The 23,655-nt window shown below is 36.0% G+C and overlaps 1 protein-coding gene and 1 long non-coding RNA gene across 5 annotated transcripts in view; one reads left to right on the forward strand and one right to left on the reverse strand.

Annotated features, from left to right (window-relative positions):
- The window catches only part of CHIC1 (cysteine rich hydrophobic domain 1), a 70,641-nt gene extending 61,589 nt beyond the window's left edge, over positions 1 to 9,052 (reverse strand). For 2 of the 4 annotated variants that reach the window (XM_045995852.1, XM_045995849.1), the window contains exons 1-2: positions 8,759 to 9,052; positions 330 to 425 (exon numbers count right to left, since the gene is read on the reverse strand). In XM_045995852.1, coding sequence (XP_045851808.1) covers positions 330 to 425; positions 8,759 to 9,045 — 383 coding nt within the window. In that variant the 5' untranslated portion in view covers positions 9,046 to 9,052. The remainder of the gene's footprint in view (positions 1 to 329; positions 426 to 8,758) is intronic. The other 2 variants (XM_045995851.1, XM_045995850.1) reach the window with 1 other exon arrangement.
- Positions 9,053 to 9,064: 12 nt separating this feature from the next.
- Positions 9,065 to 23,655, forward strand: part of LOC123935253 — a 34,150-nt gene continuing 19,559 nt past the window's right edge. Inside the window, exons 1-2 of the long non-coding RNA XR_006816883.1 lie at positions 9,065 to 9,146; positions 9,982 to 10,114. This is a non-coding gene — a long non-coding RNA (uncharacterized LOC123935253). The remainder of the gene's footprint in view (positions 9,147 to 9,981; positions 10,115 to 23,655) is intronic.

Here is a 23,655-nt window from a genome sequence, read left to right on the forward strand (position 1 = left end):
TCAGTGGGTTAAAGCCTCTGCCTTCAGCTCAGGTCATGGTCCCAGGGTCCTGGGATCGAGCCCCGCATCGGGCTCTCTGCTTGGCAGGGAGCCTGCTTCCTCCTCTCTCTCTGCCTGCCTCTCTGCCTAGTTGTGATTTCTCTCTGTCAAAGAAATAAAAATTAAAAAAAAAAAAAAAGAGCTGGTGGGTGCCAACCCCACCTTCATCTTATCCCCAGCCTAGATACCAGGACACCTGCAGGAACCAGGGAGAACACTCTCCACCTACCTTGCTAACACCACACACTCTGCTTCTGTGTTCTCCTGTGGATCTACCCCATCCAACCTACCCCACTAGGCACGCATCCATCCAAAGCAGCTCCTGGCACATTTTATCCTGCAAGCAGCCCTGGCAAGGACCAGCACCACTCCAAAATGACTCCTGCCTGAGGAAAGGGGAAGATAAACCACATACTAGGTCAACTGTAGCCCCAGCTTTGCTATTCTCTTTGCATTTACCACTGAGCAAGTGAACTTTCCTGTTTCCATTTCCTTAATATCCCCTCCTTTCTTAACTGTTTAGAATTTCCCTTATAATGCTGTCACTTTACTCAAAATAATCTGTCACTGAGTAAATTAATTCAGAAAGACAAGTTCGTCATGTCTTATTTATTGCCAATTATATATTCTCTTCCTAGAACATTCTCCCTTTACTTTGCAGCTTTGTCACACTGTGTGGTCACTCCCTAACACTCTCCAATCCTTTCACTCTCCTCTAACATTCTTGCCTTTTCCAAAAATTTGGCTTTTAGTTATCTGCTTGTCTTTCTAAGTGAACTTTAACAGTCCCTCTATGTTTAGTAGCTTTGATAACACTTCTATGCTGATTACCGCCAAATCTGTTATCTGTAGTTCTGCATTTTCCAGTATTCTTTGATCTCTAATTGCATACTAAAAATTTTGATTTCAATATCTTACCAAAACAATACCATCTCAAGTAAAACATGTCTAAAATTAAATGTTATCTCTTTATTGGAAACAAGCCCCCCCCTTTCAAATTTTTCTTATCTATCAATGACACATTGATTCTCTTTAACCTAGACCTTGGTATTGGTTTTGCACTTTCTCTCCCCTATTTTTTGCACCTTGCTTGCTCTGAGGTGGCACCAAATCCTGATATTTGTTCCTTTGAAATCATTCTCATAATGATTCCTTCCCCTCCACTGCAACAGCCATATTGGCTGTTGTCTTTGCTCAGGTGGTTCCTCTTGCTTCCCTTCCCTAGTTTAAACCCTGTGCAATCTTCAAGGCTCAAGTCAAGTCCCAACCCCTGCTGTAATACCTTCAATGTTCAAGCTTTTATGGATTTCCTTTTTCTCTGAATGCTCACAGTTGTTTCTAATCTGTACTATATAATTCAATAGCTAATAAAATATTTCCCATTATTCTTTGCTGCTCTATTGCTATAGAGATATCTTGAAAGCAATTTTCCTTTTAGTTTTATAAAGCAAGGTTTATACTTCGCTTTTCTCCTGTATTTTTCATACTGCATACACCAGTGCTCAAGTTCTCAATATATACTTGCTATATTCACATTACTAATATTCTTCTTTAATATAAAAAGGGATTGTCTTTTCTAAAATGTAAAAAGTATATTAAATATGGTAAGGAAAGTGTCATTTTACTTTTTAAAATACTCCTTTAACGTGTGTGTGTATGTATGTATGTGTATATATATTTTTTTTCAAAAGGTACAAATATAGGCAAACTAGGCTTGATATACCTCAGAATTTTGGCTAAAAGGCAGTAACAATCCTATTCTTGCCTACCAGAGATTTCTTTCATCTTTTTTCATTAGAAACTCAGCACTTAAAAAAATACTTAACTCAAATAACCTTAGGCATACATTTCACTTGATAGCAACTAGGAAAATGTTGAAATGGCTGCTGCTGAATAAACACCTCAGCTCTGTTTCATAAACAAACTATTAAGAACTGTGAGTCCACAGAGGTTAGACAAGATCACCTATCCATTATTGATTAGTGATAGGCATTAGCCAAGATGTGGGTATTTTCCAGGATTAAATAAATGGACAGCTGGAAACTTCTCACACTGTCCATTTTATCAATTTCATTAAATATAGAGCCTATTCTATGTTTGAAGCTGTCCTAGCTGGTGGTTCCTAATGACTGTATTTTATCTGTCAACTGTCTTCAAATTTTTAATTTCTTGGATGATTCTTTGGAGTAAAGGAAACTGAGACAAAGAAGGGTGGGTCCTCTTAGTTGTTCTTCCCTTCTCTCTCCCTCCCCACATCCTCATTGCTTTTAATCTTTTTGGAAATGGCTACACACCAGACTTTGAAAACGTTATACAAATGAAAGTTTATGTGTTCAGGTTGCTTAACAAAACAGATAAAACAAGTAAAATTCTGCCATTAGGAAACATGATTTTACTAGAAAACAATGTACTTACAGTAACGATTCTTTAGTGTATACACTGAACTTTATTTACTATACCATGAAAAAGGAAAGTCTATGCTATGAAATTCAAAGATATTTTCAAAAATATTATAGTTAAATCTCTTTAATATTTTATATGAAAATAATCATGTCTTGCCACACTGTAAAATAGCAAGTTACCATAGCTTCCACATTCAAAAATCTTATAAAATATTTACCTTATACAAACACATATTAACAATGCATCACTGTAATTCTTCAAAGACAACTGTTTATAGAAAAGGCATTCCATTAACTGACCTGAGAAGTATCAATAATTATAGTCTAAGTACAATAACTGCTGTCCAAGTTTTTGGAGAAGTGCACTGTTTGGCAAACTTGGCCATCTTTTTCAATTCTATGTGGAATAACTTTAGCTCTTATAGATTGATTTTAATGAGGCAATTTTATAAGAACTGGTAACCTATCATTTCTACTAACTTCTATACAGATCTACTATGAAGAGTAAATATCTGTATGTTCATTCTTTAAAAAGATTTTATTTATTTGAGAGAGAGAGAGAGAGAGAGAGAGGGAATGGGTACACAAATGGGTGACAGGGGATGAGGGGCAGAAGGGGAGGGAGAAGCAGACTCCCCACTGAGCAGGGAGCCCAATGCAGGGCTTGATCCCAGGACCCCAAGATCATGACCTTATTCGAAGGCAGATGCTTAACTGACTGAGCCACCCAGGTACCCCTGTATGTTTTAAGTTCTATAAAGAGTGTGACAGGGTGCCTGGGTGGCTCAGTTGGTTAAGCGACTGCCTTTGTCTCAGGTCATGATCCTGGAGTCCCAGGATTGAGTTCCACATCAGGCTTCCTGCTCAGTGAGGAGTTGGTTTCTCTCTTTGACCCTCCCCCTTCTCGTGCTTTTTCTCCTTCTCAAATAAATAAATAAAATCTTTAAAAACAGAGTGTGATAATACCTATAAATAAAAGATCTCATGAGATATAATTATCCTTGTATTTCAATACACTGGATCCAAATACTTATCCTAGAAACACTAAGAAGAAAAGTGGTAGATACTAAGTTATATCACTCAGATGTATAGTATTTCTAAAACACTTAGTATTTCCAAGAGGCATTTTATTGTGTCTGTTTCTATAAACTCAAAACTGTAGAGTTAATTTTCCCATATTTTTTTTAATTTGGAAAAAAATCCCCAAATATCCATTTATCCTCATCTTAGAATTGGAATTACAATTAGTGTGGTTAGCCCATTCTGTTTCTTAAAAAAATTATAATTAATTCCATGTTAAAAGATTAGTATCTTTTAAAAGTAACTAGAAAGCCAATACGTTAAGATGATAGAAATAGGGGTATTCTGATGCCTTAACAAAGATATCAGAGGTAAGGCCATGTCATAATCCTCATGACTAGGACTGGTGATATTACTGTACCTATATTGATCTCTGCTCAGAATCAGAAGTACTCTCCACAGCATGATTCAAGTAACTGGTATTTGTTGAGGGCCTAAAATATAGCATACATTATGGTAGGAATACTGAGTCTTACTGAAGTGAACCAATATTCCTTCAACTCACCTTTACTGATTGTCTACTTCAGGGCAAGCACTGTGCTAGGCCATGAGGATTCAGAGGGCACTAAAAATTGTTACTGCTACTGCAGCTTACAATTTAGTGGGGGCAGAGAAGACTTGTAGGAGGTGGTGACATATGGAGAGCTGGGGTAAGGGCAGTGGGTACTGGAATTCTAGGTGGAGGTCCCAGCTTGAGCAAAGGCAAAGAAATAAGAAATAGCATGCTAGGAACAGGAAAATATAAGCCATAAGGGGAAATGTCAGCAGATTAGACTGATAGATAGGCAGGGTCCAGTTCTATATGCCATGTTATGGAGCTTAGATTCTATCCTGTGGATAAAGGGAAAATCACAGAATAGTCTTGGGCAGTAAAATGGCATCTCAATCTAGCAGCAGGCTGGGGAATGGATGTGAAGTTGACAAGGATGAAGACAAGTTGATTGGTTAGGGTGGTGAAAGGGGCTCGAATCAGGGAGGTGCTGGTAGGGAGGAAAAGAAGAAATTTTTAGGTCATATATTATTAATACTTGCTGATAAATATAAGTGAGAAAGAGGAACCAAGGATCAATAATGAGATAGGTGGAAGTATACTGAACTGAGATGGAAAACAGAAATAGGAGGGACTTTTATTTTTGAGGGGTTGGGATAGAGGCATAATGGGATTGATTTGGGGGGGATAAATTCTGTTTTGAATATGCAGAATTTAGGACGACAGTGGGCTGTCAGGTGAGGAAGCTCAGGTGAAAGTCTCAGCAAAGTGTGGCACAGAGATAAATTTAGGAGATGTCAGATAATTGAAACCATGAGAATCACGATGAGATCATCTAAGCAGAATAAGGAATGAGAAGAGTAGTAGGTTGAGACCAAAACCTCAGAGACCACTGGTATTCAAGGGTCAAGAGAGTAAGAGAAGTCCATAAATGAGAGAGTTAAATAATCGCCAGAAAAATACAGGAGACCCAGGAGAGTGAAGTGGCCAAGGAATTCCTAGGTTTGTTTGACTGGCAAAATGTTTTTACATAAGAATTTGAATACCTTTAAGCAAAACTTATACTACCTTCTAGTTCAACTGAGACCCCATTACTCATGGTGCACCATTTTCTGTGACCTCTATGACCTCTGAAGGTGTGTGTGTTTGTGACCCCTAGAATAGAAGCCTCCAAAAAAGAGGGAGTCGTTATAAGTGTCATATACAGCAGAGAGGACCAGAAAGAGAATGAAAAATGCCCACAAATGTAGCAACAAGAGGGTCATGGTGCTCTTAACAAGGCTAGTTCTTCCCCGCCCCTTAGGCTGTGGTCATGGTGGCAGAATCCAGGTTACAGAGGAGTGAAAAGGAAATAGGTATGGTGACTGTAGCTACTCTTAAGAAATCTGGAGAGGGAAGGAAGAAGGACAGGACAGTAGCTAAAGGGGAACATAGGTCTAGGAAAGCTTTGTCTTATTTTGTTTTTAAAGAAAGAGAGAAAATATAAATATGTTTATAGGCTGATGCAGAGAGGTAATATTAGAGAGATGGGGCTACCTGATGGAGCAAGATTTGGGAGGCTGGAAAAGAAGGGTACAGAAAGTACAAGTGAAGCAGTGAGCTTTGGACAAGTGAAGGAGCTCTTTGACCTCTGAGGCTGGAAGAAGAGAGCATAAGAATTCAGATCTAATTAAGATCTAGTGCAGGTTTTTCAGCAGGAAAGTGACATGATTAAACTGTGTTTTAAGAAAATTAGTTTGGCACCAGCAGACGGAATGTATTGGAGTGGAGAGAAGTGGCAGACCGTGGCAGTAATTCAAGCAGGAGTCGATGGCAACCTAAACTAGGGTGGTGCCAGCAGAAATGGAGAAAATGAAAACTCTAATAGACATTTCAAATATATGATGATATAATTCTGGGATAGAGTGGCACTTGACAAGTCAAGGAAAAGGAAGAGTTAAAATGACTCAAGGAGGGGTGCCTGGATGGCTCAGTCGTTAAGTGTCTGCTCAGGGCATGATCCCAGGGTCTTGGGATGGCCCCAAATTGGGCTCCCTGCTCTGCAAGGGGCCTGTTTCTCCCTCTCCCACCACCCCTGCTTGTGTTTCTGCTCTCGCTATCCCTCTTCCTAATAAATAAAAACAAAATCTTTAAAAAAAATGACTCAAGGATCTGAAATACTACCCCAGAAGATTAGAGTGGTGGTATCAGGGTCAGAAATGGGGCAACTAGAATGCACAACCAATGTGGGGATGGAAAATAATGGCTTAAGATATACTGAATTCGGGGCACCTGGGTGGCTCAGTGGGTTAAGCCGCTGACTTCAGCTCAGGTCATGATCTCAGGGTCCTGGGATCGAGTCTCGCATCAGGCTCTCTGCTCAGCAGGGAGCCTGCTTCCCTCTCTCTCTCTCTGGCTGCCTCTCTATCTACTTGTGATCTCTCTCTGTCAAATAAATAAATAAAAAAAATCTTTAAAAAAAAAAAGATATACTGAATTCGAACCAATGGTTCTCAAGTTTTAAACTTAGAAAAGAAACAAAGTCCTCTATAGATGACTGCACAGAGAATGGAAAAAAATAAGAGGTAGGAAAGAATAAGAAATATTTCATTCAGATAGGACAACTCTAACACTCACATGCCAGAAAAAAATTTAAAAGAAGCTGATTATTTTAGATGTTTCAGAATTAGATTAACTACTTCATAAGGATCATACTTTACCTGATACCGCGAAAGTTTCACTACCATAGAAAGGCCAGTTTTTCAGATTCAATAAAAGTTTCTCCTAAACATTTAATGTTTTTTCAGATCTCAGACATTTAAGATCAAATGTGCTTTTCAGTTGAGAGAATGTGTACAACACAACTAAATAATTTTCCAAACTATATACATTGGTTAGTGGTTCAAGTACTGGTTTGCAGCTTTTCAGGTTTTGGCTTCAGTTAATACTAATAGTTACTTCCAGTGCCACTACTTCACACTCCTAATTCAGAATTTTTAAGCTGGGTAGGACATTATAACTATCACAAGGCCCTGGATATGGCAAGTGTCAGTGCTTTGCTTTTAATTGAAAATAGGTTGATAAGTACTTCACCATGATTGTGTGAAAAGTACCACAAATAAGTTTCTATTAACTTAAATTCTGTTTCCTTGCTCCTCCTCTGTTTTGTGAGTGTTAGAAAATAAGGAGGGGGATGAATGTTGGGAAAATAAAATTATAGAGTGGAAAAAAACCCTTTTTCTGTTCAGTCATGTGAAATAATCTGCATGAAAGTAACCTTTGGTGCCAGAATCATAATTAGTTTGAGTAATAAATTGTCTCCCTAGTGATGAAAGGAATAAAGGTAAAATAGCACAGTAAACTGGCATCTGATCATTGTAGGCTATCTGCAAAACTCTTGGACCAAGAAAAATTGTATTAAAATAATTGCCTAACCAAAAAGCTGGTCTAAAAATCTTCCCAAACTCTTCCACAATTTCAAAATCTTCCTTAATATATTTCATGCAAAGATCACAAAATATATTACAATCAAAATATTTTACATGTTAAAATTAAAAGCTAACATGATGGGGGAGGTGTTGCATATTATAATACATTATTTCAGATAATATGAACTCAATTGAAAGTCAAAGGGACTAGGTGAGTCATTATCAAAATTAGAGGAAGTGATAGGAAAATGCAGGAAAAGCCAGCATAGTTAAGAGGATGAACAAGATACATACTCAAACTTTTGAGCATATACAGCCCAAGCACATAAAAAAAGAAAAAAGCACTCTTCAAAGCGCAGAGAGCCATTAAAATTTTATTTTGCTTTGCAACTCCTATGCTATGAAGTCTCTCCTTTTATTTTCTCAAATATGATCCAAGACTTCAATTTTTTAAAAAGTCACTCTGCATAAATTTTCAAAAAAAAAATCAACCTCAGCTCCTGGGGGAATAATTCATGTAAGTATTTCATATCTGCATATTTAATGTTTGGGCATACAAAATCTCCTATAAGTATCTTATCTCAGAGGTGAAAGGCTTTGGAAACCATTTACCCCACACCCCTCATTTTTACAGATGGAGAAATTAAAGCCCAGAAATAGGAAGTAACCTGAGCAAGGTCACAGAGCCAGTAAGAAGCAAAACTGGGACTAAATTCCAAGAGCCCTCACTCTCAATCTATTGCTCCTTTACTTTTCACAACTACCTCTTAAAATGAACTTCTAATTGTGTGACATTTAATGAATGTCAGAATGAGTTATCAAGACATGGAAAGGATTATTATATTCATTCATGTAAGTATTAGATAGGAAGAATGGATGAAGGAATATGTGGGTGGGTGGATATTTTATAGTATTATTCACAAAACATGTCATGTTTCTGTTTAGAAAAATCCAAGCCTAGGTCTTATAACATGTCACAGCAGTCACCGTGTTCCACTACACACCAGTCTTAGCAGCAAAGAATCCTCTGGTACATCCCGCAGTTTAAAGACTATTTACTTGCCAGCATATACAGAAGCTCTACTCCAATCCCTCTGGCTCTCAAACCTCTAACCTCTCTGTCCTATACTCACTCTTTACCTGATATTGGTGCATCACATTTACATTCTCCTCACTTCCTTTACACTTATCTCCCTCCGTTTCTCCGTTTAGACCTGGTGTCCGTTTCTAACTGTATGCCTCAGTCTGCCCTCCCCCACCCCACAGGCCTCTCGACCACCTCCTCATTCCTCTGTCGACAAAGCTCAGCGTTTTCAAACCCCATGGCCCCTCCTGCTTACACAGTGATGTGGCCAGCGCCCCGCACCAATACAGGATCTGGGGCATATCTCCGCAGATGCTCCTCACTCACTACCCGAGGCGGGGGCGGTGTCTCCTCTTCCTCCTCCTCTTCTCCTTCCTCGTCCTCCTCTTCTTCCTCGTCCTCCTCATCTTCCTCGTCGTCGTCGGGCCCCGATACTGACGACGACGACGACGGCGAGGACGACGACGTTGCCGCTTCTTCTTCTTCCTCCTCCAGTTCCGAGATGGTGTCGAACTCCGCCATGTTGGGCAGCAGGATGCTCATCACGTGACCTCTCGATCGCCGCCACCCTCACGGAGCAGAGTTTGAACCTGCAGAGGTGCTGGAAGAGGAGGGGGAATGAAATGAAGAGAACGAGGACGGGGGTAGGGACAGGATTTGAAGAGATGCGCCTGCGTGTTGAGGCGGACGAGGTGGGAGGGGGGTTGGAGGCGGGGGCACGAAGGAGACAGGAACAAAATCAATCTACGCTTGCGCGGCTCTAAGGGAAAGGGGGCGTTAGAGGTGAACTCCGGAGAATTATCGAGGCCCGGTCTGCGGGTTCTGTGCTTAATATTACTCTTTGGGCTTGCGCTGCTTGGAGCCCGGGGACGTATCTTCTGGCTTTATTTCCCATTAATTAGTCGTGGGTATTATTTTCCACACACCCCCACCCAGTGCAGGGAATGCATATTCTATAACGTGAGGTTAGAACTTTGCCCCAGATATCTCCAGATATAAACGAACCCCTTACACATGTTTGATCAGCATGACGGTTTAAAAGACTTTTGCATCAGAATTTTGCCACCCTGGGAGGCATTTTTCATTAATACTGAAGAGGAAACTTTGTATTACTACTTCTACTCCTATTGTAATACTTAATAAAAGACTTAGTGTATGGGACTGTGTTAAGCACTCTTTGTGTATATCTCATTTAATACTTCAAAACTGCATGGGATATGTACCAGAATGATCTCACTTTACAGATGGGAGACCTAGATGCACGGAGGATAAGTAACGTGCCCAAGGTCGTGGAGTTATTAATGGCGGACCTGGTTTAAAACTTGGGAAACTCTTCTTTTTTCAAAAAGCCCAATACTCTTAACCAAAGGGCCACCCTGCCTGGAGTTGTTTGGAAAGGCTTTGTAGAGTGGTACCTCCTAGGCTGTTTCTTGAAAGGTGTTTGAAGTTTGGAGTTGTGTGTGTATTTTTTTTTAACAGGGAAGAATGCCATGGAGGAGATGGAGGGAGCATTCCAACCTAAGGAAATATTAATTAATATTGTCCATCTTCCAGACACTGAGCTAATCTCTTTCATGTACAGTATCTGTTAACCCTTAAAAAATCCTATAAGGTAAGCATCATCATATCTATTTTATAGCTGGCAAAACTGAGTCTTAGGAAGTTTAAGTAATTTATTAAGGTCTGTGGTAACATTTTGTCCAAAAATTTTCATTTTAAATATTTTTTCCTATCTTCCCTATGCCCACAAAAATGTTGTAGGGATCACATATTTTGAGTTTCCAATCCATGTGTCAAACTATTTAATACTTAGGACTTAGCAGCAGCACAGAAATCCTTGTCATAGTTTGGGGATCATTAAGACAGTAAAGTTATGTAGCTGCTTATTAATAAAACAAATCCTGTAATCCAGGTATTTTAATATCGGCTTCACTGCTCTTTATGCTACACTGCAGCTCCATTCCAATTTGATGGTGAGACTGAGGAAACACACATAACTGCATTTTATTTTTTTAAAGATGTTTCATTTATTTGAGAGAGAGAGAAAGAATGTGCAGAGGAAGGGGCAGAGGGAAAGAATCTTCAAGCAGACTCCAAGCTGAGTGTGGAGCCCAACATAGGACTCCATCCCATGACCCATGAGATCATGACCTGAGCTGAAACCATGAGTCAATCCCTTAACTAACTGAGCCACTCAGGCACCCCATAATTGTACTTTAATTTAAGTATTACTTAATTTGAGTATTACTCTAGTGGTATAGCAATATAAACAGAGCATTTAGGATGCATGGGGGGAAAGAAATTAGTTTTGTAGGCAGCACTGTTCAAACTATTATTATCATAAGTTTGTGTTATTAAGGTGAAAAAAATGTTTTGTACTCAATACCTTATTTATTTAGAAACTTTAAAAATATGTTGCAACACTATCAATAGGCAACAAAAGTTAGTTTTTATACTATAGAGAACTTTACCTACTAATCTAAAATATTTTACAAGAGCCTTCTGATAGGACAGATACAATATATCTGCTTTACTTGGATATTAATAAAAACTTGTCATATGTCATTTAGGGGAGTGAAATACTTTAGACTTAAGATCAAATCCATATTTCACAGCAGTTCTTCCCTTTCAAAAAGCAAAAAAGTCATAGGCAATACCAAAAATTTTCCAAACATGTTTTATTATCCATAAAAGTCCACTAAGTCACTGACTAGAGAGAAATATTTTGCTGATTATTAATTATATGGTAATTTCTCCTTTTCACCAGTCAGGATTAGGATAGGAAGGGATATTTGAAGGAGAGAAAGGGAAAGGAGTATAATGGGTGGACTTTGTGATAAGTGCAAGTGAGATACTGGAACTATGGTAAGAGTGAAGAAATGATGGCTGTGGGGAATGGCAGAGGAGGAGAGGGAGGGGGAAATTATACTGCCAAAATGGAGAGTGGTCTCCGACATTTACTCAGATGTCAAAAGAACAAAGCAGTGCTATTGCTTGAAGAAACTCACAAATATGGTCTGCTTTCTTGCATATACACTGTGCTGAAAATGCATGTATAATTCAAAAAGTAATTTATTTTGATGAACCGTAGGAGAATTTGGAATTGGGCAAGCTGAGAAAAACACATTTTGTCAGTAAACACAAGGAGTGACATGATTTTTAAATGATAGTTTAGCAACTATCAAGAATACTAAAGCTAGGGGCGCCTGGGTGGCTCAGTGGGTTAAAGCCTCTGCCTTCGGCTCAGGTCATGATCTCAGGGTCCTGGGATCAAGCCCCGCATCCGGCTCTCTGCTCAGTGGGGAGCCTGCTTCCTCTCTCTCTGCCTGCCTCTCTGACTACTTGTGATCTCTCTCTTTCTGTCAAATAAAAAAAAAAAAGAATACTAAAGCTAGGAGTGGGTGGAGAAGAAAGCAGGCCATGTAACTTTCTGTCTGATGAGCTAAGCAGGGCATGGGAGTAATTGCCCTCTCTGATGGATGGGGAGGCAAGAGGTCATAGGTGTAACCATCTGAGGGAGTTTCAATCTTAGAACATCTGAGAAGAAATGTAACTTTTAAAAGAGTCCTCCCTCCTTCCTTTTCTCTCACTCACTCTCTCTATTTCTCTAAGTGTATAATTCAGTGATTTTAGTTAATTTACAGAATTGTGCAACTATCACTATAAACTAATCTTAGAACATTTCTGTCACACCCAAAAGAAATCATTATTCCATTTTCAATCATACCCCATTCTGACCTTTAGCCCCAGGCAATAATTAATCTACTTTCTGTCTCTAAAGATTTCTTTTCTGGACATTTTCAAATAAATTGGATCATGCAATATGTAGTCTTTTGTATCTAGTTTCTTTTGCTTAGTGTATTATTTTTGAAGTTTATCCATGTTGTGTCTTACGCAAGTACTTCATTCCTTTTCATTGATAAATAGTATGTCATTGTAAAGATATATCACATTTTGTTTATTCATTCATCAATTGATGATATTTGGGTTGCTTCCACATTTTGGATATTATGAAAATGTTTCTTTGAAAATTCACATACATGTCCTTGTGTGAACATAGGTTTTAATTTCTCAAGGGTAATATCTATGAGAGGAATTACTGGGTCATATGGTAGGAGTGTTGATTTTAAGATAACTGCCAAACTGTTTTTCAGGGTAGGTCAGTTTGCATTCTAAACTGGAAACGTATGAGAGTTCCATTTTCTCCGCATTCTCTCCAACAACTGTTATGTTCTTTTTGATTAGAGCTATTCTTGTGAGAATGAAGTGTATCACATTGTAGGTTTATTTTATATTTCTCTTATGCCTAATGATGTTGAACATCTTTTCGTGTGCTTGTTTTTCATTTATATACCTCTTTGATGAAATGTCTATTCAAATCTTTTGCCCATTTATAATTTAAGCTTTTTTTTTTTCAAGATAATTAGAGATTCACATGTAATTGTAGGAAGTAATACAGAGGTCCTGTTTACCCTTTACTCAGTATTTCCCAATGATAGCGTCTTGCATAACTATAGTACACTATCACAACCACAAAATTGACATGATACAATCTGCCCATCTTACAGAGGTCCACAGTTGTACATGCATTCATTTGTGTGGGTGTATGTGTGTGTGAATTTAGTTCTATGCAATTTTACTACAGTCATAGGTTCATATGACTACCACCACAGACAACATAAAGACCAGTTACATCACCACAAGGATTCCTCCTTAGCTTTTAAAAAAGATTTTATTTATTTATTTGAGAGGGAGAGAGAGAGAGAGAGAGAGCAAGCAAGGGGGAGCACAAGAGCAGGGGGAGGGAGAAGCAGACTCCCCACTGAGCAGAGATGCGATGTGGGGTTCCATCCCAGGATGCTGGGTTTGTGTGTGTCTGTGCCTGTGTCTGTAAAATTTTTAGGGTTTTCTACATATAAATTTATGTAATCTGTGAATGAACACAGTTTTATCTATTCCTTTCTAATCTGGATCTTCTCCCTCCCTCTCTTTTATCTCCTTCTTCTTCCACTTCTCCTCTTCTTTTTGCTTCTCTTTCTCCCTCCTCCTTTCTCTTTCTCTGTCTCTTCCTGTTCCTTTTTTAAGGATTTCCAAAACTTAAATTAATTTTCAATTTTAAAATTTCAATTTGAATTAAATTTTCTTCTGTTGTTTTCTAATTTAATTCCAGTGTAGTTTGAGGACATAAATTGTATGATATAAATCCTTTTAAATTTCCAGGGACTTGTTTTGTTGTTTTACCATATCATTTATTTTGGGAAAGTTTTATGTACATTTGAGAAGAATTTATATTCTGTTGTTATTGGTTGGATTGTTCTAAAACTGTCAGTTATATCTACATTATAGTTTTGTTTATGTTTTCTATATCCTTTTTGATATTCTGTCTCATTTTTCTGTCCATTACCTAGAATGGGTCATTGAAGTCTCCAGCTATTATTGCTGAATTTTCCATTTTTATTCACTTTTGTTAATTTTTGCTTTGTATAGTATCCTTTGTTAGATACAAATGTTTACAATTACTGTATTTTCCTGATGAATTAATCCTTAATCATTATGAAATACCCCTCTTTGTCTCAAATAATAATGTTGGTTTATATTTTTATATTATTATGGACACTCCATCTCTCTTATTGTTACTGTTTGCATCATACTTTTTCTGTTCCTTTATTTTATTAAAAAATCTTTTATTGAGAGATAATTGACATATAACGTTTTGTAAGTTTAATGTGTACAACATATTGACTTGATAAATTTATATCTCAATAGGATTGCCACTGTAGCATTAGGTAATACCTCTGTCATTTCTTCTAGTGCTGGGAAAAATTAAACCTAGTCCTTAGAAATTTCAATGTTTATAATACAGTTTTGTCACTGTACTGTGTCTCCAGGTTTACTTACCTGCCAGTTACAAGTTATGTACCCTTAAGCAATATTTCTCCCATTTCCCCACTCCCCAGCCTCTCATAGCCATCAATCCACTCTCTGTATTTTCAAGTTTACTTTAAAAAAAAAGATTTCATGTATAAGAAATACCATAAAGTATTTGTTTTCCTCTGTCTGAGTTATCTCACATAGCATAATGTCTTCAAAGTCCATCTCTGTTGTAGCAAATGGCAGAATTTCCTTTTTTTCTCGTGGTGGAATAGTATTCCATTGTGTATACACCACATCTTCTTAATCCTCTTATCCACTGATGGACACATATTTTCATATCTTGGCTATTTTGAATAATACTACAATAAACATGGGACTACATATATTTCTTCAATAACCTGTTTTCATTTCTTTTTTTATATATACCCAAAAGTGGGCTTACTGGATTATATGTTATTTCTATTTTTAATTTTTTGAGGAATTACCATACTATTCTCTACAGTGGCTGAACAAATTTTATAATCCCACCAACTGTACAAGGGTTTCCTTTTCTCTGCTTCCTCGCTAATACTTGTTAATTCTAGCCTTCTTGATGACCACAATTCTGATAAGTATATGGTAATAATATCTCACTGTGGTTTTGATTTTTATTTTCCTGACGATTAGTGATATTGAGTACTTTTTCATGTACCTATTGACCTTTTGGATGTCTTATTCGGAAAAAAAAATCTGTGTAGTTTCTCTGCCCATTCTTCAATTAGAATTTTGTTACTGAGTTGTATGAGTACTTGAAAAATTTTGGTGTTTCATAATTTGATACATTATTTACTTTTTGATAGTTTACTTTTTGATACATAGTTGGCAAATATTTTTTTCCATCTGTAGGTTGCCTTTTCACCTTGTTGATTTTTTTTGTTTGTTTGCAATGCAGAAACTTAAGTTTGATCTAATCTTACTTGTTTATTTTTCTTTTATTGCCTGCGCTTTTGGTGTCATATAAAAAAAATTGCCAAGACCAAAGAATCAAGGAGATTCTTCCCTCTGTTTTCTTACTAGACGTTTTATGGTTTTAAGTTTATGTTTAAGTCTTTAATCTATTTCAAGCCTATTTTTCTGACTGGTGTAAGATAGGGTCCAGTTTTATGTTTCTGTATGTGGTTATCCAATTTTCCCAGCACCATTTGTTGTTGAAGACACTGTATTTTCTACATTGGATATTCTTGGCTCCCTTATTAAATATTAGTTTACCATGTATGGGGGGTTTAATTCTAGGTTCATTATTCTATTCTATATGTGTCTATTTTTATGTCAGTACCATATGTTTTAATTATTCTAGCTTTGTAATATAGCTTGAAATCAGGAAGTGTGATGCCTCCAGTTTTGTTATTTCTCATTATTGCTTTGGCTCTTTTGCGTCTTCTATGGTTCCACAAATTTTAGGATTATTGTCCTATCTCCATGAAAAATGCCATTGAGATTTTGATCGAGATTATTTTGAATTTATAGATGGCTCTGGGTAACATGGATGTTTTAATAATATTTACTCTTTCAATCCATGAACGCAGGATATCCTTCCATTTCCGTGTGTTTTCTTTGATTTCTTTCAGCAAAGTCTTATAGTTTTCATTATACAGATTTTTAATTTTCTTGGTAAAATTTATTCCTAAGTACTTTATTGTTTTTGGTGCTATTGTGAAAGTACTGCTTTCATTTTTGGGGGTTACATATCTAGAAGAGAGATTGCTGGGTCATATGGTAGTTTTATTTTTATATTTTTGGGGGGAATCTCCATAGTATTTTCCATGATGGTATGGTAATATATTATATAATATAGTATAATATAGTACTGGTAATGTAATATAGTATAATATAGTACTGGTAATGTAATATAGTATAATATAATACTGGTATAAAAACAGACACACTGGTAATGTAATATAGTATAATATAATACTGGTATAAAAACAGACACACAAACTAATGAAATAAAACGGAGAGCCAAGAAATAAATCCAAGAATATATGCATATATAGTCAACTAATTTTTTGAGAAAGGCAAAGCTTTCAGTTTCACCAAATATGATGTTATCTGTGGGGTTTTCATATATGGCCTTATTATCTTGAGATAATTTCCTTTCATAGTTTGTTGATAATTTTATATTATGACATGATGATAGATTTTGTCACATGATGTTTCTGCATCAATTGAGATGATCCTGTGGTGTATTTTCATTCTGTTAATGTAGGATAAAATATTGATTGACTTCTGTATGCTGAACCATGCTTGCATTTGATCATAATGTATGATCATGTTAACATGCTGTTAAATGAGGTTTGCTAGTATTTTGTAGAGGATTTTTCTATCAATAGTCATAGGGATTATTGATCTCTAGTTCCTTTCTGCCTCTGGTCTCATGATAATGCTAGCCTTATAGAATGAATTAGGAAATCTTTGCTCTTCCTCAATGTTTCATAAGAGTTTGAGAAGGCTTAATGTTAATTCTTTAAATGTTTGATGTAGTTTACTCAAGGAAGCCATCTGATGCAGGGCTTTTCTTTCTTGAGAGGTTTTTGATTACTAATTCCATCTCCATACTAGTAATAGGTCTATTCAGATTTTCTATTTCTTCGTGAATTAGTCTTGGTAGATTGTGTGTTTCTAAAAGTTTGTCCTTTTCATTTAGGTTATCCAGTTTCTTGGTGGACAACTTTTCATATACTCTTTTTTTTAAGATTTTATTTATTTATTTGACAGACAGAGATCACAAGTAGGCAGAGAGGCAGGCAGAGAGAGAGGGGGGGAAGCAGGCTTCCCGCTGAGCAGAGAGTCAGATGTGGGGCTGGATCCCAGGACCCTGGGATCATGACCTGAGCTGAAGGCAGAGGCTTAACCCACTGAGCCACCCAGGCGCCCTTCATATACTCTTTTTTTAAATATACTCTTTTACAATCTTTTTATTTCTGAAATGTCAGTAGTAAGGTTTCACTTCATTACTGATTTAATAATTTTATTTTTTCTGCTTTTTACTTAGTCAATATAGGTAAAGGTTTGTCAAATTTGTTGATCTCTTCAAGGAATCAATTTTTGGTTTTGTTGGTTTACTTTTTTTTCTATCATCTATTTCATTTGTTTCTGCTTTATTTTTTATCATTTTCTTTATTCTGCTACATTTGGGTTTAGTTTTTCTTTTTTTCCTAGTTACTTAACACGTAAATTTGAATTGTTGATTTAAGATCTTTCTTCTTTTTTTGATATAAACACTTGTATCTATTAATTTCCATCTTAGCACTGCTTTCACTGCATCCTATATAAAATTTTGTGTTATATGTTTTGTTTTGATTCTCTCAAAATATTTTTGAAATTTTCCTTGTGCTTTCTTTTTTGAGTGTTGTTTAATTTCCATATATTGGAGAATTTTCTGTTTTGTTTTTTTTTTTTTTTTTTTTTTTTTTTACTATTGATTTCTAGTATTATTCCTTTGTGAACAGAGTAATGCTTTGCATGATTTCAGCCCTTTTAAATGTGTTCATACTGTTTTGTAGACTTAGAAGTCATCTATTCTGGAAGATGTTCCCTGGGCACATGAGACCTCTTTCAGTTGTGTCTATGTTTACCTCATATATTTTGAGACCTGATGTTTGGTGTATATATTTTTAATTTTTTTATCTCCTTGGCAAATTGACCACTGGCAATATATAATGTCCTTTTTTGTCTCTCGCAACAGTGTTTGACTTATTTTTGTTATTATAGCCACCTTCACTCTCTTTTAGTTATAACTTATATGATATATTTGTTTTTAAAATTTTAATCTAAGTGTAATTAATACACAATGTTATATTAATTTTAAGCATACAATATGATTCCACAATTCTATATATTTCTTGTGCTCAGTTAGATAAGTGTACTCTTAGTACCCCTTATTTTACCTGTGCTTCCCAATTTTTTAAGTCTATTATTGAAGTATAATTAATATACAGTGTATAATGAATTTCCAGTGTATAATGTATTGATCTGAGAATTCTATACATAACTTACCAATATAAGTGTAGTCATCATCTGTCATCATACATTATTACAATATTACTGACTATATTCCCTATGCTCTTCTTTCCAATTCCACGACTTATTTATTTTGTAACTGAGAGTTTGTACCTCTTAGTCCCCTTCATCTATTTTGTCCATCACCCCACCCACTACCCCTTTGGCAACCACAAATTTGTTCTCTGTATTTAAGACTCTGTTTGTTGGTTTATTTCAGTTTTTAGATTCCTTCCACATGTAAGTAAAATCATATGGTATTTGTCTTTCTCTGTCTTAGCATAATACCCTCTAGATTCATCCATGTTATTGCAAATGACAAGATTTCACTCTTTTTTTATAGTTTTGTATTATTCCATTATTTGGGGTGTGTGTGTGTGTGTGTGTCTGTGTGTGTGCACATGCCAAGTCTTTTTCATCCATTCTATCAATGGACACTTGGGTTGCTTCCATATCTTGATTATTGTAAATAATGCTGCAAAGAACATAGGGGTGAATATATCTCTTCAGATTGGTGTTTTTGTTTTCTTTGGAAAAATACCCAGAAGTGGAATTGCTGGATCATATGATACTTCTATTTTTTAATTTTTTTGAGGAACCTCTTTATTGCTTTCCATGGTGGTTGCATGAATTCACATTCCCACCAACAGTACATGAAGGTTCCCTTTTCTCCATATCCTCACCAACTTGTCATTTTAATAATACTCATCCTAAAAGGTGTGAGGTGATATGTCATTATGGTTTTATTTTCATTTCCCTGATGAAAATTGATGTTGAACATCTTTTAATGTGTCTGTTGGCCATCTGTATATCTTTTTTTTTTTGAAAAATGTCTATTCAGGTCCTCTGCACATTTTTAAATCAAATTGGTTGTTTCTCTCTCTCTCTCTCTCTTTCTGTGTGTGTGTGTGTGTGTGTTGAGTTGTATAAGCTCTGTATATGTTTTAGATATTAACCCCTTATAGGATATATTATTTACAAGTATCTTCTCCCCTTCAGTAGGTTGCCACCCTTTTTTTGGTGGATGGTTTTGCTTGTTGTCTGAAGGCTTTTTGTTTTGGTGTAGTCCCAATAGCTTAATTTTACTTTCATTTTCCTTGTCTGTGGAGACTTATCAATAAATATGTTGCTAAGGCTGATGTCCAAGAGATTACAGCCTATGTTTTCTTTTGGGAGTTTCATGATTTCAGGTCTCACACTTAGGTCTTTAATCCATTTTGAGTTATTTTTGTATATGGTGTAAGAAAGTGGTCCAGTTTCATTCTTTTGCATGTAGCTATCCAATTTTCACAACACTGTTTATTAAAGAGACTGTCTTTTCTCCATTGTATATTCTTGCCTCCTTTTTCAAATATTAATTGACTATGTAGATGTTTACTTCTGGGCTCTCTATCCTATTTCTTTTATCTCTATGTTCATTTTTGTGCTAGTACCATTCTATTTTGATTACTATAACTTTGTAGTATATTGAAATCTTGTATTGTGATATATCCAGTTTTGTTCTTCCTCAAGATTTCTTTGGCTGTTCAAGGTCTTTTGTAGTTACAGGCAAATTTTAGAAATAGTTGTTCTAGTTCTGTGAAAAAAATGCTATCAGTATTTTTGTAGGGGTTCTACTGAAACTGTAGATTGCTTTGGTAATACAAACACTTTACCCATTTTTATTTGGGTTAATTATTTTATTTTATTTCTTGTTATGGAATAAGATTTTTATATATTTTAGATATTAACCCCTTATGAGATGTATGGTTTGCAAATATTTCCCCCATTCCAAATGTTATCTCTATTTCGTTAATTAGTTCCAGATTGTGCAGAGGTTTTTAGTTTGATACAATCCTGCTTGTGTTTTTTTTTTTTTTTTTTTTTTTTTGACTGTGCTTCTAGGGCCAAATCCAAAAAATCATTGCCCAAATCAATGTTAATTTTTTTTTTAATTTTTATTTCTTTGACAGAGAGAAATCACAACTAGGCAGAGAGGCAGGCAGAGAGAGAGGAGGAAGCAGGCTCCCTGCCAAGCAGAGAGCCCCATGCAGGGCTCGATCCCAGGACCCTGGGACCATGACCTGAGCTGAAGGCAGAGGCTTTAACCCACTGAGCCACCCAGGCGCCCCCAATGTTAATTTTTTTTTCCTGTTTTCTTCCAGGAGCTTTATAGTTTTAGATCTTACATTTAAGTCTTAATCCGTTTTCAGTAGATTTTTGTGTATGACATGAGAAAGGGTCTAATTTTTTTCTTTTTCATGGGGTTATCCAGCTTCACAATACCATTTATTGAAGAGAATATGCTATTTCTATGTTCTTGGCAACCGTGTTGAAGATCAGATGACCATAAATCCATGAATTAATTTTTGGGCTCTCTTTTCTGTTTTATTGCTCTATATGTCTGTCTGTTTTTGTTTTTGTTTTTTGTTTTTTTTTTCCAGTACCATACTGTTTTGATTACTATAGCTATCTAGTCTATTGTGGTTCCATAAAAATTTTAGGATTTTCCCCCATTTTTGTGAAAAATGTCATTGAGATTTTGATAGGGATTGCATTGAATCTGTATATCACTTTGTATATTATGGATATATTAATAATATTAATTTTTCCAATCCATGAACACAGGATATATTTCCATTTACTTGTGTCTTCAATTTTTCTCATAAGTGTTTTATACTTTTCAGTGTGCAGATTTTTCACCTCCTTGGCTACATTTATTCCTAAATATTTTGTTGTTTCAGATGCTATAGTAAATAGGATTATTTGCTTCACTTCTTTTTCAAATAGTTTGTTGTCAGTGTATATAGAAAAATAGCTGATTTTGTGCATTGATTTTGTATCCTACAACTTCACTGAAATTATTTATTATTATTAAATTATTGTTTCTCTGTTTTTTATTTTTAATTTTAATTCTAATATAGTTAACATGTAGTGTTATATTAGTTTCAGATGTACAATATAGTGATTCTACAATTCCATACATCACTGTGTGCTCATAACAACAACTGTAGTCCTTAATCCCCAACACCTATATAACTCATCAACCCACATATCTTTTCTCTGGTAACCATCAGTTTGTTCTCTACAGTTAAAAGTCTGCTTCTTGGTTTATCTTTTATTTCTCTTTTTCTCTTTTGTTTTTTTTTAATTCCACATATGAATGAGGTCACATGCTATTTGTCATTCTCTGACTGACTTATTTTGCTTAGCATTATACTCTCTAGCTCCATACATGTTATTGTAAATGGCAAGATTTCATTCTTTTTGGTGGCTGAGTAATATTCCATTGTATACATATACCATATTCATCAACTGATGGGACACTTAGGCTGCTTCCATAGTTTTGCTATTGTAAATGATGCTGCTATACACATAGGGGTGCGTGTATCCCTTTGACTTAGCTTTTCGTATTTGGTGGGGGGGGGGGTAAATACCTGGTAGCGTAATTACTGGATGCTAGAGTAGTTCTGTTTTTAACTTTTTCTGAAACCTCCATGCTGTTTTCCAGAGTGGCTGTACCAACTGGCATTCCCACCACCAGTGCAAGAGAGTTCCTTTTTTCCCCACATCCTTGCCGACACTTGTTGTTTCTTGTGATTTTGATTTTTGCCATTCTGACAGATGTAAGGTACTATCTCACTGTGATTTTGATTTGCATTTCTGTGATAATGAGTGATACTGATCATCTTTTCCATGTGTCTATTGGCCATCTGTATGTCTCCTTTGGAGAAATGTCTGTCATGTTTTCTGTCCATTTCTTAGTTGGATTATTTGTTTTTTGGGTGTTTAGTTATATCAGTTCTTTATATATTTTGTATACTAACCATTTCTTGGATGTGTCATTTGCAAATATATTCTCCCATTCAGTAGGCTGCCATTTAGTTTTGCTAATTGTCTCCTTTGCTGTGTTGAAGCCTTTTATTTTGATGTAGCCCCAGTAGTTTGTTTTTGCTTTTATTTTCCTTGAATCAGGTGACATATCTAGAAAGGTGTTGCTATGACCAGTGTCTGAGAAACTACTGCCTGTGCTCTATTCTATGATTTTTACGGTTTGAGGCCTCACATTTAGGCCCTTAATCCATTTTGAGTTTATTTTTGTGTATGGTGAAAGAAAGCCTGTTGATGTCCAGTTTTCCCAACACCATTTGTTCAAGAGAATGTCTTTTTCCCATTGGATATTCTTTCCTGCTTTGTTGAAGATTGGTTGACCATATAGTTTTGGGTTCATTTCTGGATTTTCTATTCTGTTCTATTGATCTCTTTGTCTATATTTATGCCAGTACCATACTCTCTTGATCACTACAGCATTGTAATATAACCTGAAGTCTGGAATTGTGATAACTCCAATTTTTGTTTTCTTTTTCAAGATTGTTTTGGGTATTTGGTTTCTTTTGTGGCTCCATACATATTTTAAGATTGTTCTAGCTCTATGAAAAATGCTGGTGGTATTTTGATAGGAATTACAGTAAATCTGTAGATTGCTTTTGGTAGTGTAGACATCTTAACAATATTTGTTCTTCCAAGCCATGAGGATGGAATATCTTTCTATTTCTCTACATCATCTTGAGTTTCTTTCATCAGTGTTTAATGATTTTCAGAAAACAGGTCTTTTACCTCTTTGATTAAGTTTGTTCCTTGGTATTTTATTGTTTTGGTGTATTTTAAATGGAATTGTTTTATTAATTTCACTTTCTGCTGCTTCATTAATATTGTATAGGAATGCAACAGATTTCTGTACACTGATTTTGCATGCTGCAACTTTACTTAATTCATTTATCAGGTTTTTATGGTGGAGTCTTTAGAGTTTTCTATATAGAATATCATATTATCAGCAAATACTGGGAGTTTTACTTCTTCCTTACTAATTTGGACGCCTTGTATTACTTTTGGTTGTCTAATAGCTGTGTTGAGAATTTTCAGTACTATGTTGAAAAACAGTAGTGAGAGTGGACATCCTTTTCTGGTTCCTGACCTTAGGGGGAAAGCTCTTAGTTTTTCCCCTTTGAGTATGGTGTTGGTGCAGGTTTTCCGTAAAAAGCCCTTATTATGTTGTGATATTTCTCCCTAGTTGAACCAGAGGCATGCAGGTTTCAGGTCAGCCCAATGATGTAGGCTGTGACAGTATATAGGACCAAATTCAGTCCCAGAAAAAGCTGTCAACTTGAATACCAGTGGGACAAAAACTAGTGAAATCTACAGGGGGGTCACATTGATAGCTAGCTATTGCTTTTAGTGGCAAAAACTGTTGTGGATGTCTGC

Source organism: Meles meles, chromosome X (assembly GCF_922984935.1).
Source record: "Meles meles chromosome X, mMelMel3.1 paternal haplotype, whole genome shotgun sequence".
In the NCBI taxonomy this organism is placed as follows: domain Eukaryota; kingdom Metazoa; phylum Chordata; class Mammalia; order Carnivora; family Mustelidae; genus Meles; species Meles meles.